At 44.0% G+C, this 20,430-nt stretch overlaps 1 protein-coding gene across 1 annotated transcript in view; it reads left to right on the top strand.

Annotated features, from left to right (window-relative positions):
• The first annotated feature begins 786 nt into the window (after positions 1-786).
• The window catches only part of MAN1C1 (mannosidase alpha class 1C member 1), a 261,775-nt gene continuing 242,131 nt past the window's right edge, over positions 787-20,430 (top strand). Inside the window, exon 1 of the mRNA XM_078682710.1 lies at positions 787-1,535. Within this exon, the coding sequence (XP_078538836.1) occupies positions 969-1,535 (567 nt within the window). The 5' untranslated portion in view covers positions 787-968. The remainder of the gene's footprint in view (positions 1,536-20,430) is intronic.

The following is a 20,430-nucleotide window of genomic DNA, read 5'->3' as shown; positions in this document are numbered from 1 at the left end:
GACTTTTGCCGTCATCTGCGTGAGCACGCACTCCAAAGCACCGAAAGGCAGAAGCCCATGTAATCTCTTTAATAAATAATGCTGTTGTTTTTTTATCCAACGCAGCATCTGTAGATATTATTTAACAAATTCCCCATGACATGCACGCACCCGAGGGACATATTTTTTTCTACTTATGATGCAGCCCCGACTGACCATAATTCTTAATGATGTGCGGTAATTACAATTCCAAATGTTTTTTTCTCCATCATTCGCATCACGAAGGAGCGTGTTTTGAAGGCGCGTATTAGACAGATGACTTGCTGCTTCGTTTGCTGCTGGAATTCATAGCATCCGTCAGCGTAAGCTACCTTTTTTTCATTTCTTTTTGGGTTTTTTGCAAATGCTTTGGAGTTTAGTGCAGGCGGGGTGCAGCTCATCTGCTCGGCGGCAGTTGTTTTTTTAATTATTTTTTTTTTCATGTGGATTGTCAATGTTGTCCCAGCCCCACCTCCTCTGGGTGGTGCGGTCCAGCCCGGTGCTCTTAGTGGCTTGTGTGCAGGGATGTGGAAAGTTATATGATGCTCTTTGGCGACAGACACAAGCTCGCACAGACCACAGACCATACCCGCGCTGTCTAATACCGACAGACAAAATGATGCTGAACTGAATGCGACTGAGTACATATTATTTCATAATAGAGGCAGTAAGGGTTGGAACCATTCGCCTAGAAGCTAAATCTGTACTTCCAAAAATAAATATAGTTTAAAATCTGAATATTTATGAATGTTTCTCTTGTTTACTGTCTTACAGCTCTACATAGATGCCTCGTCGCCAATCACATCTTTAATGAACATCAAGCTTTGGAAAACTGCAGCCGAAGAAAAGAAGCCGAGAATCCGTTTGGCCACGGCACCAGTTTCAGAAATGTAAAATGTGCACAAGAGAAAGAAGGTCTTCTGGATTCATCGGCTAAGTGCACTTAAAACATGCACTTAAGGAAGTTTTATGGAATGTCGTCACCTGGTTTCGGCTTGCGGCTTTCTCAGAAATTTTTATTTTTGTTATTTTTATCAGGCTTAATTACTCTTTGTTTTGGGGCACTTTTTCTTCTGCCAGACTCTTCCAGGTTTAAAAGAATTTTTCTAGCCAGGCCGCAGACCCAGAATGTGTTTCGAGATCTCAGCTACCCAGCGAAGAAGTTGAATAAAAAAAAGCCTGAGGATGCGGACAAAAAAATTGACTTGACCAGTGTTGACTTGAACAGTGGAAGGGTTAAAAGCAAATTGAGGACAAGCCCAGACTTTGATGCAGAAAATGAAAAAGTAGGCTTTGCACCTTACAAAAAAGATGAAGATGTTTCAGGAGAACCTAGGGACCAGTCGGATCCCGCCCAAAGCACTTTCGAGAAAGAGAGTACATCTTTTGACAAAAGAAAACTTCAATTTAAATTTGATTTTAAGAAATTCCAAAACAACCTTCGCCATCCACCACTGGGGAAAGGAGAAAAAGTAGAGGACCCAGAGACAAGAGAAAAAAGAATGAAGATCAAAGAGGTAAAATAAAAATGTTGAATTTTTGGAATTTTGACTTGCCTGCTAGAAACCATGATGTAAATATTTTCAAGCAGTGGAGATGCATAAGTTTAGCTGAGCAACTTTGCGTGAAAATTTGGTGGGGGAGGTCTTGTCAAAAAAGTTTCTTAGACGCACTGTTGGTCCCTCAGTTCATGCTTGACTTCTTCAGTGAGTTCTGGCTTTCTAGCCAACGGTGCTTTGCATGCTAGGATGTATTTTTCACATTTGTGTTATTTTCTTTGTATTCATATAGCGCATTGATGTAACTATTGTAGTTCTAGTGTTCTCTTACCCTCAAAGGCATGGAGGATCATGCACATTTAGTTGAGAAGAGTGTAGGATGGTAAAACCTAAATGTAAGTAGGCATGTTGTTTTGAGAGTACTGACCGGCGTGAGGCAGAGATCCAATGTGGTGCAATAAGCCGAGAGCACTCCTCACTTGATACGAGTATATCATACCTACATCACAAGGAGTCTGATTTCTTTTCTTTGTTTTGTTTTTGCTGTGAAACCCAGGTGTAAAGGAGGGGAGACCATTGATAACTATCCATAGTCATCAATCTAATAAGCTTTGAGTCAGACGGTTGAGTGACTAAATATGAGGTGTAACTGCTTCAGTAGAGCCAGATAGGACTGGCCTGTGGAATAGATCGCGTCTTAAGCATATGTAAAAGCCAGAAGATGGATTATAAATACTGAAGTAAACAAAAAGGGGGCGGGTGGAATGCTTGAGCTAATTTCAGCCACTGGTAATTAATTACTTGGGGTGCATCCAGTCCATTGTGTTTTCTGTCCACCATGCCACCTCAGATTTGACCCAGCCATATTTAAATCAGTCTTGGTCCAATAGAAGCAGTCCTTCTCCAACAGGAACAGTTTAGCCCGACCTACCAATCCTGCTTCTGTCTGAACCTGAACACAAGGAATTCAAGACCGGTTCCGCCCTAGTTGGACTCTTCAGTAGAGGCTTTTCATTGTGGTTCAGAGAGGGCATGGCCTGGTAGTTCAGGCTGGACTGCTCCTATTGGAGCAGGGTTAAGACTGATTTGCATGTGGCTGGGTGCAAACTGAGGTGGCATGTGTGCAAAATAACGATTGAATGAGGTGCGGCCTGAGTAACTACTAGTGTCTGAGAGTAATTCCAGCTTTCCACCCATCACTGTTTTGTATCCTTCAGGATTATAAGTACGGTACCCTGTCCCACTCTGTCTTCACTGTGGTGCATGCTCAGGTTTGCGTGTGTGCAGGGCACAGGACGCAGACCGGGACAGTACACTGCACCAACAGCAAATGCCCTGGTCCCACTGCAGCTGCGAACCATTGCCTGCACTGGGAACATCATATTAACGAAAGACAAACTAGCTGTTTAGATTACACTGTGCAGGCAGTAGCCATCCCACTTTTCAAAGAGGGACGAGATCTGCTGAAGACAGGCCCAGTGAGTGACTGCACCCACATGCAGGGCAATGGCTGATGGAGTCTCTGAAAACCCATTTAAACACCTTCCAATGGAAGCTGTCAGGGGAATGTGGTGCACACTGACTACGTGACACATCTTTGCGGCACACTGTTAGTGCACCTCCTGACCAGTGGTGGCAAGGACGGATCAGGGGTGGGGGGTCTGGGGGCAGGGGGGTTTGGAGGAGGAGGGCGAATGTAAAAAATAAACAAAAAAGCCACTTATCTTGTCGCCGCATCCCGCGCCCAAACAGCAACCAGGCAGGCAGCACACCCAGGCTCCTCTGACCAATCACAACACTACAATGCAGCATTGTGATTGGTCTGCGCGCCGTGGTTTGGCACTCAGCCAGGGAATGGGGGCCTGGGCATGTTCTCCATGTAGGCTGTAATGCAGCCAGCGCAGAGAACATGCAAAGTGTGTATGAATGTTTGGCCGGCCAGAGAGGGCAGGCCAGGCATTCATGCGCACTTGGAGTGGGGAAACCACTCCTCGCCTGCTTTGAGAGTAAAGCAGCCCCGCCCGCCTGACCGCCTGACTGCAATGCAGCTGGAAACAATAAAATTATAATAAGTTATTATCATTTTATTTTTCCTTTCCTCACATTGCTTAAAAGCAGTGGGGCGACACTCCACCACCTTAGAGGAGGAGCAGCCACTGCTCCACACTGCTTCTTTGCCCTTGAACCGGTCCACTGTAAAACAGAGCAGGTTCAAAGTCTTCCTTAATTTGCATGGAGCCACAACCCCAAGTAAAAGTGGGCACCCCCCTGTTGGACTAGGCCTGCGCACATTAGCGCCTGTGTAATTTGTGTTACAGAAAAAGTCGCACAAGCATCCGCGGACCGTTCTGTAATAACAAAAGTGCCTTTAGGGTTAAAAAATTGGGCACGGACACGATCTATAATACGACCACAGATGTTCAATTCTTTACAAAATGTCAGATGGTCATGAAGTTTCTTATTTGAACAGGAAGCACAGTTTGTTTTTTGTGTTCACAGATTAGATTGAGCCTCCAACTCCTAACTTCTTGTACGTTGATATTTTGATTTCATGGTGCCTCTTTGAATGGGTACGACATGATCTAGAATGGAAAATGCTGCTGGCTACAAAGCGGTTTACCTTACTGGATGTAGTATGGGTAGGAATAGGGTATTAGGATGAGGCCAAGCAATGGGATTTTTCTGGAAATCTATTAACGCACCTACACTAGGGGCCCTATTCTTTCAATAACAAAAGGATAGCGGGTAACCATGCATATTAAAATGATGTTGGTTATTGTTGGATATATTTATAGGGGAGGCCATAGAAGTTATGATCGAACTAGGTATCACCTTCATAGGAGTGAAAGTGAACTGCAATCTATAGATGGACCTGTCTGGGGGATAACCTTTGATCCCATCAAATGGGGTTCAGGTTGCCCCCTTGCTTTAAACCGCCAGTCCGCGATTCACTAATTTGCTGTCCCTAATGCTGGTGTTAGTTTGCAGCTGCACCAAGGAGATTATATATACTGTAATAAGGTGCATTGTCTAGTGACATTTTTTTCTTTTTTTTTTTTTACTTTTCCTTATACTTGGGGCCATAACATCAAATTATGTGGCAGGGTTAACTAAATTATGTGGCACAAAAAGGCAAATTATGCTGAAAAAGATGGCACTTTTTTGATAATATTTCTTCATTATTTTGTCATTTTTACACATGAAAATACTGTCTGGGCAAAGATTTTACCTTATAAGTCCCAGTTTAACAACCAAATACAGAACAAAGAAACTAAAAGATGACAAGTTAACCTTTGCTAACAGCCTTCAACTCCATGGGAACCCACATCACCACATTTTTAGTAGCTTTTGACAAATTTGAACTAGAAACATTTTTTTGTTAAAATCTGCAGATTATGAAGTGAGTGATGACGGAATATGCGGCAAATGCGACAGATTCATAAGTATGCAAACAAAGCAGTGGCTGCAGAATCACATAGTTCCAGTGGCCCTGCTTATACTTCACCATATGAAGATCCTTGCAAATATTAGAAATATGTTTGTTAAATGTTAATGGCAATTCATTTTATATTTTAAATGTAGAGAAAAATAAGCAATAACACATAACTTAATTTTGATTTGCATCCTTAATTTCTTAGAGTATACTTAATGCAAATGAAATGTAAATTAAAAAAAAATTCCGACCTAAAGTAAAAAATATACTTGTTTATTATGTATTAATAATTATTAAAAGTGATGTAATCAATTAAATAAAAGCAAATTAATTTTATTGCAATAAACATTAATTTTACACACATTTTTAAATTTAAAAAATGTTTCTCTAAAATGTATTTTTGCCCTTTTAAAAGGGAAAAAAGGAACATGCAATGAGAAAACAAAAAAACATAGCATTCTGTTTTTTAACTATGGTATCCAGGACCTCATACTCTAAACATGTTTTTTACAAAATTATCACAGTAAAGTAGCGACCGCAAAATCATATCCTGTACGTCATGAGCTACATCAATTTAGCTTGGGCTATAGTGCCATCCACCTCCTAATATCTGTATGTGTAACTGTTGGTCTAGTATTTACAATCAATTTAGTAACATGCAAGTTAATAGAATGAGACTTTACCCAGTATCATCTACATAAAACTTCCCATACTGTTTGTCGTTTCGATTAACCAACCACAAAGTTTTGCAGAGGTTGGCAGAAGTCTCTGTCGCATACCAGGAGGCTGCAGCTAAATGTATAGTTCACTGTTTTCATTACAGTATAATAGGTCTTTGTCATGCATCTGTTGTTGGTGAGCGGCTCTGCACCCATTTTATAGCATAAATTCAAAAACTTTATTAAAATACTGTATAATTAAATAACAAATATGCATTATTGTTTTCTTTTTGTAACATTAACTTATATTTATGTATATTTGCAAGTATTCAAATTTATTTTATTTAATGTGACATTTCCTATAGAGTTTAATCTGGAGTCCCTACACTTATTACTTTATTTGGAAGGGTGTTGCAGTACTAGTGTTTGCCCATGAGTAGTGCTAGACGTACTGCTGCTCTGAGCTGGAATAATATACCTCTGTTTTGTCCCTTTTTGGTGTGGTAACTTTAGATGTGCAGTTTGTGACTAGCAGTGGGCTTACTCTTTTTGGGTGGGTGCATGTCCCTCGCTAACCCTTTGTAAACCTTTCCTTACTGCTCCCTAAACTGTTTCAATATATTAGTAAATATTCCCCATTCGATCCCTGCCTCATTAAGTACTATGTAGTAAACTTACATATGTGAGGATCTCCCTACAGGCGAGATGGTGGAGGTGGAGTTTGTGAACTCAATTTGTGAATAGCATCTTGAAGTTCTTTAGTAGTATTGTTGGAGTAATAGTAAACGTACTAAAAATGCACTTTGTGACTAAGCCATATTGTGTCCAGTTCAGAACTTTCGCTTGATCACCTAAAGCGTTTTCCGTAGTCTTACTTTGCTTCCATTTAACTAATTAAACTAACACTCCTGAAAACAATGATTTGCAGATGAAAACTTCAGGATTGTCTACGGTGTCCATAATGAGCTGAAGTGTTGTGGTCACCCTAGTCATATGCGAGGGTCTGGTTCTGATCAAAGGATGTATTTGATGTAGTGTTGGGTGGTATAGTTTAACGTCTGACATATGGCACCCACCCACCTGTGCCTGGACACAACCTGGCTGTTCATTATGCGCCTGCGCTTCTCAATCTGTTTTGGTGTTTGTGACGCACTGCACATCCCTGCCTGTTTTGTCCAATATCACCTCACGGTTCCACTTTATAATCTGTGGTAAATACTTGCTTTCAGGTGGCTGTAATTTACGGTTCCTAAGAGACACTCATGAAAACACAATTCAGAATGTGGCATTGTGCATCCAAGGCATTATGCTGACTTTCCGCTGTGAGCCTATCCCTACGCGGATATAACGACATTTCGCAATTCTCTAATGTGAAGTTTGAATGCGGCCAAGCATATTTATTTATTTCTTATCAGCATTTTTATTGCATAAAGTAAAATATTGTGAATAAGGGATGAGCAAGGACACAATCTGCATGCTCAACTAAGTTTTAAAATTGTGTGTGATGATTGTCAATAAGCCTATATTGTGGGCTTTGCCGATAATACACGAGGAAGACAATGCACAGTTCATGACAGAAATAAATGAACATCATTAGTCTTAGTTCAGTGTGAATAACTAGTTCCCGCATAGAAAATAGACATCAATTTAAAATACATGCTGTAATAGAGTATCATAAACATTTTTCACACAGAGCTGATCATTCCATAAAAATGAGCAGCAATACATTGGCAGACGTTTCCCTCTGGCGACCATACCATTTAAATAGCCTTGCTACAAGTTCTTGTTCTCTCTTCTCAGAAAACTGGGATCTGCCTTCTTAAATGGGATACATTTGCTGAGAACTACAAAATGTGAAATTGCATTAGCAGCAAGTCGTCATGGTCCAGGGTGAAGTAATTTTCCATTTACATGTCCCAAACACCAGTGACAGATATCTCAGCCTTATTATTAAGTATTAGTTAAAAAAAATATATATATATATATAAACTTTTTCTTAGAATTGTCAAATTGCATACCAATCCATTTATGCCAAGCCTGTGCTTTACCAGTCTCAGTGACAAATGAAAAGTATAACACTATTGAAATTTCGTCAAAATATACATTTCCATCTGATCTCCAATTTCTCTCGCCTTGAGATGTCAGTACTCACCTATTTTAGCTCACAAACTCCCATGTTTTTGTGAACAGCCTCTTGCACTGGATATGGCCTTCTCAACAATCCTATTCATCCATTCCTCTCCGGGATGCTGCCAGCGTCAGTGGGTCTTGTAACTTCTATTGCCTTGCGATGTCTCTTTTCGCCATCATGAATAGCAATTAGTTGTATTTTGTTAATACCAGGTTATCCAGTATGTATAGGAGTGTCTGTTCAGGCTATTTAAACTGCATCCCAGACACCTTAAGTGAAATTCCACTAATTTAGGGTGGTCCAGAATTTCAAAAGCAACAAGCATTGGCAAAGCCAATTTGTCAAGGCCATGCTACAGCTTTGGCTTTGCTAATATGTTTTAGCCATTTTGTACACCAGCGTGACTGCTGTTCAATTTTAGTGGGGAAAAGGAGAGTGGCATGGAGGGGGTGTCGTAAAGTGGAGCGGCGTAGAGTGGAGGGTTATGGAGTAGCGTGGAGTGGTTTAGAGTTGAGTGGCGTGCAGTATCATGGAGTGGCGTGGAGTGTTGTGGCATGGAGGGAGTAGAGCGTCGTAGAGTGGCCTACAGTGAAGTGGCGTAAAGTACAGTAGTGCAGAGTTAATTGGCTTGGAGTGCAGTGGCGTACAAAGCATTGGTTTTGAGTAAAGTAGTGTAGAGTGCAATGATGTAGAGTGGCTAGAGTGCAATAGCTTAGAGTAGAGTGGTGTAGGGTAGATTGCAGTAGCTTAGAATGCAGTGGCATAGAGTGGATTTTTCAAAGTGTATAGAAGTGGCGTAGAGTGGAGTGGTTCTGAGTGGAGTGGTGAATGGTAGAGCAGCCGCGGCAGGTAGTGGGAGTACCGGCTGGGAGGTGACGTGGGGAGGGGGAGGGGCAGGGGAAGGGTGGGGGGTAGTAATGTATTGATTACGGACTTTAAAAGGTAAGTAAACATAAAAATAATTAAAACGAATTTCGTTGCACACACTGCATCACCAAATGTGATGCAGTGTGTGCAACGAAATTCGTTTTATTTATTTTTATGTTTGCTTACCTTTTAAAGTCCGTAATCCATACATTACTACCCCCCACCCTGCCCCTCCCCCCGTCACCGCCCGGCCGGTACTCCCACTACCGGCCGCGGTTGTGGTAGAGTACAGAGGGGTGAATTAGAGAGGCTTAGAATGCAGTGGTGTAGAGTAGATTAGTCTAGAGTGTAGTGGCGTGGAGTGCAGTAGTGCAGAATAGATTAGTGTGGCGTGGGGTGATGTAGAGTGTAGAGGCATAGAGTGGAGTAGAGTGGCATAGAGTTGAGCGGTGCAGGGTAGAGTGGGGTGCAGTGGTGTAGATTACAGTGGCATAGACTGGTATTGAGTGGTGCAGTGCAGAGTGATACAGAGAGCAGTGGCGTGGAGTACAGTGGTGCAGAGTAGAAATGAGTGGCGTAGAGTGAAGTGACGTAGAGTGCAATTGTGTAGAGTGGCATATTGTAGCATAGAGTGGAGTGGTGCAGCGCAGGGTAGAGTGGTGCGGCGCAGGGTGGAGTGGTGCGGCGCAGGGTGGAGTGGTGTGTCGTGGAGTGGCGGTGCAGGGTGGTGTGGCGGCGCAGGGTGTTGCATGGAGTGGTAAGCTTGCAGTGGCGTAGAGAGTTCTAGAGTATAATGGTGCGGTGAAGAGTAGACTGGGGTGCAGTGCATTGGTTTTGAGTAAAGTGGTGCAGAATGCATTGGCATAGAGTGGCGCAGAGTATAGTGGCGTGGCACAGAGTGGAGTGGCGCTGAGTGCAGTGGAGTAGAGTAAATTGTTTCAGAGTAGAGTTAAGTGATACACAGTAGAGTCAAGTGCAGAGAGTGGATTTGCTTAGAGTGCACTGGCATAGAGCAGAGTAGTACAGAGTAGAGTGTGTTGGCGTAGAATGAAGTGGCAAAGAATGCAGTGGTGCATATTAGAGCAGCATGGGGTTGAATGCATTGGCATAGAGTATAGTGGTTTAGCGTAGAGTGGCGTAGTGTAAAGAAGAGTGCTGTGATGCAGAGTGGTGTAGTGTGGAGTGGTGTAGAGTGGAATATGTATGATGTGGTAGTACACATGAAATGACCATTGAATTTGCACAGATATATAATTCTACCAATAAACGTATACAGCGCACAAACAATGTGTTGAAATGTCATCATCCAGGGTATTGATTTGTTTTGATCGTGTTAAAATATTTTTTTCACCACACTTCTGAATGACCAAAATATGCTTCATTTGTGCTGTTCTAATCCTGATATATTCTGAAATATATCACCACAGTTCATTTATAGACATTTAAATTGTTGTGTGCTGGAACAAATAACATTGTCCAACCTTCCTCAAGCACGCTTCCATTAGACAGGATGATTGTCACATAAATCCTCTCACTTTGAAGTCCGAGAAAGAAAGTAAACCTGACATTTGACCACTGTCTTTGCATGCATTGCAAATGTGACATAAGAACAAAATGTTAAGCCCTGTTTAAAGACGTCTGGTACTGGTGGAAGAATACAGTAAATACGATTTTGTCGAGAGAATCGACAAACTCAAGGTGGACAGCCTAAAACAAATGGAACCAGCAAATAGAAAGCAAGTAAATGTGAGTTACAAGCCACAATGCCGATGGTTAGCAACGGGTGTAATGCATTCCCAGGAAAATTTTCCGAATGTCCCAAGATGTCTTTAGCAAACCAGGCAGCTAAGCTGCCTGATAGGCTTCAACCAAAAAACCGGACCAGGCAAAAGACAGCTGTAGGACTACAGGTGGGCACTGACCCTGGACACAGGACTATAATCACTGCACCAACCAACCGAGAAAGAGGGCAAGCCTGACCATATCCCACAGGCCACAACTCCCACATAGATCTCTTCAGCAACATGTGTGGCGTTGCCCCTTCAGAAAAACTAAAGTGGATGCAGAAAACCAGCAAGCATGCCTGTTGTTCCATCAGGGCACTTTATGTAATATGGCCCTGGTGTCCGCATGGTCAAAGTCCAGTATGGCTATTTAGTATGGTTCTCAACCACGCTTGATGCCCAGTCTTTCACCCAGCAGACCCTTCTCCAGCGGGACACATTCTGGAATGTCTCTCCCAGACCGGTTGTCACTACGTGCTGCAATCCTCTTATTGATCCAATGGGTCTTAGGAAGCTCAAATTATTGTTTTAGTTGCGTTTAATGTGTCAGATTCCTTTTGTGAATGTCTGCTTCCAGAATAAACAAATCCCATTTCTGAATCTTTATAGGGCACTTACTGCCCTCTGCCTCTTAACTACCCAGAACTAGATTCCTTGCCCATCCTATTTTATAGTTTAATTGGAATTTAGCTAAATGTGCAATACTATACCTGCTGAGGTTGTGATTCCACCAGCGGCTTTCATCCAATGCACATCTTTTGTCAGTCCATAAATCCCTCTAGTCTAGTGTAGGTCGTTTATTGGGGCAAATAACCAATTGTTAATTACTGAAAGCTATTTATTCTTGCATTATAAAGTGAACCTCTCTAGTGCTACTCTTGGAGTTTTTATATCCCTCAGCAGTTCCCACAATTACATTTCTATGTAAAAAATTCCCTCCTGTAGTTATAGGGGTGAATGCTGCAAAACACATAAAGGGACCTAGATAGTGTTCCTATTTGAAATAACACTACAATGCTCAACCGAGAAAGTGCGAGACTGACCCAATTCTGCCCATCACCTCTAAACTGTGCAAAGAGGGACTAAAGGCTCAAACTAACACACTATATTGATATGCGTATTTCCAAACAAATTCAAGCGCACGACCTCTTTTCTTCTGTTGCCACTCTGTTTATTGATGCAGTCCTGTTTGCCTTCAGCAGCCCCTGGGATTGTCTTGGATTCTACAACACTATAACAATTCAGCCCTGTTTTAAAAATGTATGTAATTTCTTAACATTTCCTAATATATTACCGGATTGGCGTTAGGATAATAAATAAGACTCTTAGACTATTCAGTGAAAATTGCACTTCCCCCTAGATATTTTAGGACTGGAGTTCGAAAAGTAAATAATCTATTCCAGCTTCTGAATAAACTTGCATTTAAACAAGGATGCAATTGAAGGCATATTGAGGAACCCTTCCTATAATTGTTAAACTCTCCCCCTTTATCATGATGCTAGAGTATCTGCTGAAGAGTCCCATTACATCCCATAATCTGCTAAACGTTTTCCATACAATGTTTTTAATGGGGCGAAATTGGACATTTTAGTGGGATACCGTTCACAGTTCCATGCAGGTTTCATGTGCAGATATGAAGTTTGCAGAACACAGAAAGGGATCCTTTCCCACTTTATTATTCTGTGTGCATTTAAGGATTTCTACATAGGATGTAGTAAGCCAGCTTACCTGGAGAGACGTCTGTGGGGAAGCAAAGTTTGAGATGTTTACAGTTGAGGTCAAAGCAAGCACTCTTGATGGATGCATCTGAGAAGAAATCGATACTAGTCAACACGCCTCTAACCTCAGACTCTGGAGCCTAGATTTTTGATCCATCGATTCACTTTATCTCTTTGTGCCTCAAATTATAAATAAGTAAAAAGACAACTTTGCTGAGGGTCCGATTTACATGTTTTAACCCACATCCCATCTTGATTTCTGTAATCTGGTCTCAACTGCCCAATCTTGACCCTTGAGAGAGCGCAAACTGATATAAATATATGAGTACATCACACTTACCTATAGAGAGCATAATTCATGAAGAGAAATGCCATGAGTGCTAATAGTATCTGAAATTATATTCTAAATGTATAGCTAATATAGAGATTTAAGTAGAAGTGGAATTAATACAGAAATGCGTGACATTATATGATTTTAGTAGACGTGATTATTTTGAATCTATGTCGTGTAGCTGTTAACATATAAGATGGTCTGGGATAAAACGCAGAACGTGGTAGGCCTCAGGGCCAGAGCTGGAGCTAAAAGGGAAGGTGTTTCTTTTTACGACACAGATTGTTTAACGTTTTTGGTCATTGCATTAATGGGCCATGATTTAGAGTAATGTTTTCTAAATAATAGAATAAGAGTTTTAACATGCTTTAATTAAATGAAGAAATTGAATGCTATAATCATAATGTGAAATATTGTAGGCCTGAAATGTTTTAGCATTGATTTACACGTACATGTCTGGGCTGAGAAATGTTGCAAGCCTTTTTAGAAGTCTATGAGAGTTGGGTTCTTGGCGGCAGATATCTGTCTGCAACAGGAAAGGGGGGATCCAATTATAAGTGAATGAATAGAGGCCTGTTCAGTAGACGGCCCAGACATGGAGGAGGGTTCTGGAATGTTTAAGGGGTATCAGCGGGCCGGAGAAGAGACTGAGAAGCAAGGTCAACTCTAACGTCTGAGGCCCAATACAAAGCATCATGGAAAAAGCCTGAAGTTGCACCACGTGAGAGGCGTTTCGCAAGGGGCGTCTCAAATGTTGTTGACTGTTTTGTATTAGGGACAGCACCCCTGGGTGGAGTTAGAGCAGAGACCTGAGGACCCTTTAGAGAGCGGATGGGTAGGCAGTGAGGGGTCATGACTGGAGAACTTTAGGTTTTCACCAAGAGACTTAGAGTGGGTGACTTCCCTTGGGGGGTCATTCATTGCTGACACCTTTGTTAGGTTGGGACTTGGTTAAGTAGGGATACCATCTAGAACAGGGTAGGGACGCCTAACCTGTGTTTGTTTTCCTCCAACCTAAATGAAGGAGAGATATGCGTCTATGCTGATAGCTTTGCTATTTTTAGAACTTGTGTTAGTGATTTCTGTTGCTCGTCTGAGGGCTTTTCGAGAGCACATGTATGTAATTGGACCTGTGTATCTCGTGAATCTCATTCTGAGATGCTTGTATTTGCAGCTCATTATATCTTTACAATAAACTTTTGAAACCTAGAAGTTGTCCGTGATCTTTAAGAGTAGAGTCCTTTATTGGGTGAACTAACTTGCAGATAGGTGTACTGTTTCCTTCCAAGACAGGCAATAAAGGTTCAGTCGACCAGATCGAGGTTTGGATCAATAGATATAAGGTATCGATCAAAATCTCGCCCTTTCAGTTGGTAGCTATAGAGGATGGTTGCCTTCTTGAGGACGGTGACCTAGGCCAGGTTAGCTTACCCCAAGGCCCCTAGAAATCGATGATCGGAAGAACAGCCCGCAGATGAAGATCCGGATGACGTGAGACAGAAAAAGCAGCAGTATCGGTCGAGAGTGAGTATAAAGGGTTATGCGTGTTAGATTGCGGTGTTTTTGTATTGTATCTATGTTGTAATGTCTGGCGGAGTTGAATGTTTGTAGAGTGACTGTGGAACAGGTTGTGAGCGCGCGCAACCGGTGGAAATCTTAAGTTCAAGGAGAGCTTAAGTGGTTCGGGTGTATCGGACACCCAGAGTAATTGTCAACTAGAGTGAAGGGGGTCATGAGGTACCATTGATCGCCCGAGAGACCGAGATAGGGGGAACGTAAGAGTGAGTGCGTGAGTAACGGACGCTGGTCGGAAGTTACTGTGTGTGTAAGTAACCTATCAGAGAGACGATAGACATCTCGTCAGTTGTGTTGACAATTACAGATAGACTGTGGACGTACAGTCGAGAGAAGTGACCGCTTGGTCGGAAGTAGTCATTTTTCAGTGTATGAATGGGACGCATGCATAACCGGGAGACGAGTTGAGAAAGGAGGGGTGCTGCTGCGAAGCGGAGAAAAGAGACGTCAGGTGGTGTCGCGCAGTGATTGGCTGACCGGAGAAAGACCGCGCTGTGATAGGCCAGCTAGCGAACACGTCATACAGGGTCGCGACGTGATTGGCCAACAGGAGAAAGACCGCGCTGTGATAGGCCAAGCTAGAAAAGCCGCGACAGGATTGGTGGAGTGTCACCAGGAAGTAAACAGAGTAGCGAGGCTGGATTTTGTGCGCATAATTATGAAGTGTTTTAAATGGTTGAAAGCGCTGTTTAAGAAAGAGAGGCGAGGATCGTATGAAGGGGAAGAAGCCCCGCCGGAGGGTACGCCAGCTCGTTATATGGCAGTAAATGTTGGGTTGCATACGATCCTTTGGATATCAGAGTGGAGTAAGATTACTGAAGGAAACGAGGAACTGACGTTCCCGAAGTACGGGACGTTCAGATTAGAGGTGTTACATCGATTGAAATCAGTCATGACCTCAAAGAGACCCTTGCCTAGACCAACCCAGTTTGAAGCCCTTGAAGCATGGCTTAGGGCAGCGCATGAAAGGAATATGAACAGACGACAAGAAAGGGTGAAACGCTCGGTAAGGGCAGTACAGGATGCCAGGTGGGATGCGGATGCTAAAAGATGGAGAGTGCATAATTTGGAAATAAATAAACTGTACCCAGTGTTAGAGGCGCCAGTAAATAAAAGCCCCCTAGAAGAGGATGATGAGAGCGAAACAGAGGACAGCCTGATAAACAGATTACTGACAGACAGGCCACCCCCGTATAATAGAGCAGGGGGAGAGGTCGAGAATACTGAAGGAGAAAAGGGGGGCAATGCAGGAGAGCATAGACCGCTTCCCAGTTCACAGTGGGATCCTGAGCCAAAGAAAGAGTTGCTCCAGCCTAGTCAGGTGCAACAGGTAGTCGGTAGGTTTGTGGTACAAAGAGCGCCGGAAACGGAAAGCGCCACATCCTACCCATTACCAGATGCACTACAGGTACCTGTTACCATAGGTCCTATAATATCGATATATGACCAAGAGAGAGCAAAAGGGGAAGAACGGAAGCGGAAAGACAGAGAAAGAGCAGAGCAGGCAAGGAGGAACGATACCACTAATTCCCCAAGTCAGATGCCGATACCCAGAGAGTGGAGTACCCCGATGCACACAGCAGGGGACCCAGGGGGAGATCCTGGGGGCCCCAGATGGCCAATGGATCTGAGGGGATCTGGACGAAAGTCCTTTCAAGAACTAAATGAGTACATGAAGCAGTGGGATGAGGCAGTGAAGGCTCAAAAGTGCATCAATGCTGCAGAAGCAGAAAGGGAAAGTCAGGACAGCAGAGCACGAACTCACTGCGGGGCTGGGGAGAGTAGCCCGGAGTGGGACTGTAGAGGGAGTAGAGGAGTCACCCATTGGGCCCGGAGTGGAGGTAGAACAGACCTGGAAAACGGGGGCCCCGGGAATGGAGGGGTGGCGTGCCCAATACTCAGTGAAGGGGAGAGGAGAGCGCAAGAGTACAGGAACAGCTTTAAGTGTCCACACTGTGTGCCTGGCACCAGAGAACAGAATGGGAGTTGTGAGAGGTCGCACCATAGTCCCTGTGATGACAGAAATGAGCGCAGCCCAGGGAATATGGGGAACCAGGAAGGATCGTATCGGATACTGAGCGATACGAGGCAAAGGGAGTGTACCGACCAGAGGGAAAATAACAGAGAGATGTGCGGTGAGAGGAGAGAAGAAGAAGAGAGTGGGCAGAGAGAGAGTAGGGATAAAAGGCCCGTGTTCCATCACCTTCCAAGATCGGATGGCCGAGCATGGGACCTGGAGAGATGGGAGCAAGGGAGGCCACCCATTAATTCTCCCGAGCCCAAACGCAGAGCTCGAAGTTGGGATGGTAGGGAGACCAGTGAGCCCCCTTCAAAAGACATATTGCGAGCTGAGATAAAAGCCAAGAGACTAGATGTCTCCAGCTTAAGGTCAGATCTGGATGACATGGTAGATGGTACCCTGCCTTTGGAAAGAATGGAAATGTATGAACAGGATGAAATACTGTATATGGCAAAGGACATCACACGAAAGGCGAGAGCAGTCCATGAGAAGTTAGTCGAACTAGCAGGCAAATATATGGTGGACTTGTCAAGAACCAAAGCATTACAGGGTAACCACAGGCTACATTACTCAGATCGGGATCTAGATGAGAGGAGAACGATTGGGCTGAAAACACACATAAGGGAATTGATTACTGGAATAAGGACATGGAGGGCACTAGATAAGTGGGAAGAGAGGTGGTCCAAGAAAGGGACCGGCAGAAGAAGCATGATTGGTATAACACCAGGACAGCAGGGAATAGAAGCTTACCCTTTGCGTGAAGTTGCCAATGGGAGCTATGTACATGTCCCTTGGAGTAGGGGAGATTTAGCTGCTTTTACCACATCTTTCCCCAAGTTACGAGAGAGCCCCGTGGAGTGGTACAAGCAAGTCGAGAGGTTTGTAAAGATCTCAAAAGTCCTATGGATAGATCTGAACACGCTGTTTGACATTGTAGTACCAGGGGATCTGTGGACAGCATGCAAGGTTAGCGCTGAGTGGCCCACAACGGAGCCAGAGAGAGATGCTAGGACTAATGGGCCGTCCGAGATCGTGATGGCAAAATTCGAGAGAGTGATGACTTGGCTGAAAGAAAAAGTGCCTATGCAAGACATAGATTGGGTCAGAATAGACAGAACGAGACAGGAACCCAAAGAGACAGTCCATGAATATTACGAGAGATTGCTGAAGGCGTTTAAACAGTATAGCGGCTTGGATGTAATGGATCCAAAGGACATAGGGCAATTCGTGTCCAAGTTCGTCCTGGGACTGAGACCGGATATTAGTTTAATGATTCAGCAACACTCGATTTGTTGGCAAAGTAGACCCCTAGATGAAATACTGAGATATGCCAGGTACTGCTGTGATGAGGTAGACTCCAAGGCTAAGAAACTAAAAGAGAAGCTGATGGTGGTACAATTGCAGGCAGCAGGAAAGGGGGGACCGCAACAACAGCAGCAAGGGACAGGTACAGGAGGTAAGAAGCAGTACAGTCAGAACAAGGGTAATGAGGAGAGTACTACCTTTAGACCCAGAGTAGACATAGCTACCTTGAAGAAAACGACTAGGTGTCACCAGTGCAACGAGTTGGGGCATTGGAAACGCGAGTGCCCTTACAATGTGGAGATCGGAGAGCAAGAGATAGAGGAGGAAGAGGTTCAGAGCGCACCTATGAGAGGGGCGACGCCATACCAAGGAAAGGTGCTCAAAGGGGGGGGGGCTCCTCCCCGAGCCCAGTTCCCGCAACCTCCTCGAGTAGGGAGTATGGGTAAGACCTATAGACAAATGCCCCTGTTTGTGGAAGGTGAAGAATGCTATTATGTGGACCCATTAACCGGACAGAGAGTGGAAAGAGAAGACTGCACCCTCGGGGCAGCCTTAGAGGTAGATCAGAGGGGACCCTATGTGGAAGCAGAAGTAGCAGGGTGCCCTACGACATTTCTGGTGGACACAGGAGCCACTAGATCCACGATCAGATCAGCTGCAGTTCCAGACCTGCCCATGTCTGGAGAGACCATACAGGTGGTAGGGGTCGCAAACAGGAGAATAACCAGCCAATTGACAGAACCGGTACAGGTGAAAATAGGGAAGTACAGCGATGAGCACCAATTTGTGGTTTGCGATTCAAGCCCTGTGTGTCTGCTAGGAAGAGACCTGTTGTGCAAATTGAATTGTACTATATATTGTACACCCCAGGGAGTGGAGGTATTGACTAATGATGATGATGCAGATTTCAAAGTTGCAAACTCAAGAATATGTGTGGAGCTGTACCCTACTTTGACAGTAGACGAGCTTCCCTGGGATTTGAGAGAGACAGTGGCATCAGAGGTATGGGATTTCACTGGGGAAGAGATTGGATTGGTCAAAGGGGTGGACCCAGTGAAAATTGTAGTGAAACCGCATGCTGAGTTCCCAAGAACACCCCAGTATAAACTGACTCCAGAAACGATTGCAGGCATAAAACCCGTGATCGAGTCCATGATTAAACAGGGAATATTGAAAGAAATCGTGGGTAGTCCATGTAACTCCCCGATTATGGGTCTGCAGAAACCAAATGGGAAATTCCGGATAGTGCAGGACCTTCGAAAGATTAATAACATAGTCGTTTCATGTTGTCCAGTGGTACCGAATCCATCAGTGATACTGTTTCAGATTCCATTCCAAGCTGAGTGGTTCACTGTGATAGATCTTTGTCAGGCTTTCTTTTCGATCCCTTTGGACGAAGATAGCCATTTTCTTTTCGCATTTAAGCTGGAAAATCGCGTCCTAACATGGTGTCGTATCCCTCAGGGGTATACAGAGAGTCCATCGATCTTTAACCAGCTTCTGAAGAAAAATCTTGAAAGTCTAGTGCTGCCCCAGAAGTCAGTTCTGGTCCAGTACATAGACGACCTCCTTGTGGCGTCAGAAACAGAAGAAGCTTGCAGGGAAGACTCCATTGCTTTGTTAAATCACCTAGCTGCCAATGGGCACAAGGTGTCCCCGGGAAAATTGCAGTACTGCCTGACAGAAGTACAGTACTTGGGACACAGAATTGAGAAAGGCAAACGAAAAGTGTCACCAGATAGGATAGAGGCGATCATGAAAATGAATGCGCCTCAGACACAGAGAGAGGTCAGGATGTTCCTAGGGATGGTGGGTTATTGCCGACAGTGGATCGTGAACTTTTCACTGAAAGCAAAACCTTTGCAAAAACTGACGCACAAGGAGGTGAGTGATCCGGTACCATGGGACAAAGACTGTTTGATGGCATTCTTACAGCTGAGAGAGGACCTGTGTCGTGCTCCGGCATTGGGAATGCCTGATTACAATAAACAATTCTTTCTTTACTGTTGTGAGAGAGAAGGTTGTGCGTTGTCTGTGTTGGTCCAAATCCATGGGAATGCCCGTAGACCAGTTGCTTATTTCTCAGCTACTTTAGACCCAGTAGCCGCAGCGTTGCCCGGATGTCTCAAATCCGTTGCTGCAACGGGTGTCAGCATTGAGAGATGTGAAAATATCGTCATGGGGCACCCGTTAGAGGTGTGCGTGCCACATTCTGTTGAACTGTTGATGACCAGGACCAAAACACAGCATCTGACCAATAGCAGGCTCACGCGCTATGAGCAAGTTATTCTTGCTGCAGAGAACGTGACCCTCAAGAGATGCTCTGTTTTGAATCCTGCTACCTTAATGCCACTTCCAAATGATATTGATGATGATGATGAATATACAGACCATGACTGTCTCGATGTGACTGAACTATGCACCAAACCCAGACCCGACATCGTAGATGAGCCACTGACCGACCCAGACGAAGTTTTCTTTGTCGATGGCTCATGTGTAAGAGACGAAGTTGGGCAGTTGAGAGCAGCTTATGCTGTTTGTACAATTGAAGGAGTTGTGGAAGCAGGGTGCCTGGAAGGAGTAAACTCCGCTCAGGTAGCCGAGATTATTGCCCTAACACGTGCTTGCTTAGCAGGCAATCAAATTCGAGTCACCATCTACACCGATAGCCAATACGGGTTTGGGGTAGTTCATGATTACGGGCAGTTATGGTCTCAAAGAGGGTTCATGACTTCTTCAGGCTCTCCCATTCGCAATGGAGAGTTTGTGCGCTTGTTGTTAGAAGCATTGCAATGTCCAGCAAGTATCGCAGTTGTAAAGTGCATCGCACATACCAAAAATGAGGACTTTGTTTCGAAAGGCAATAGATATGCTGATGAAGTTGCGCGGTATTGCGCAGAACAAGGTTACTCTTTCACAGAGGTGGATGTGGGTGGAATAAATGTAAGAACTGAATTAGCCATGATACTGGAAACTGTTGATACTTGGGATGAATTGTCAACCATGCAAGAAAATGCTCCTGATTCAGAAAAGGAAACATGGGTAAAGGCAGGATGTGTAATGGGTGAGACTCATTTTTGGGTCTCAGCA

This window comes from Lissotriton helveticus, chromosome 3_1, assembly GCF_964261635.1.
Source record: "Lissotriton helveticus chromosome 3_1, aLisHel1.1, whole genome shotgun sequence".
Classification (NCBI taxonomy): Eukaryota; Metazoa; Chordata; class Amphibia; order Caudata; family Salamandridae; genus Lissotriton; species Lissotriton helveticus.
This window is presented reverse-complemented; position numbering and strand designations above follow the sequence as displayed.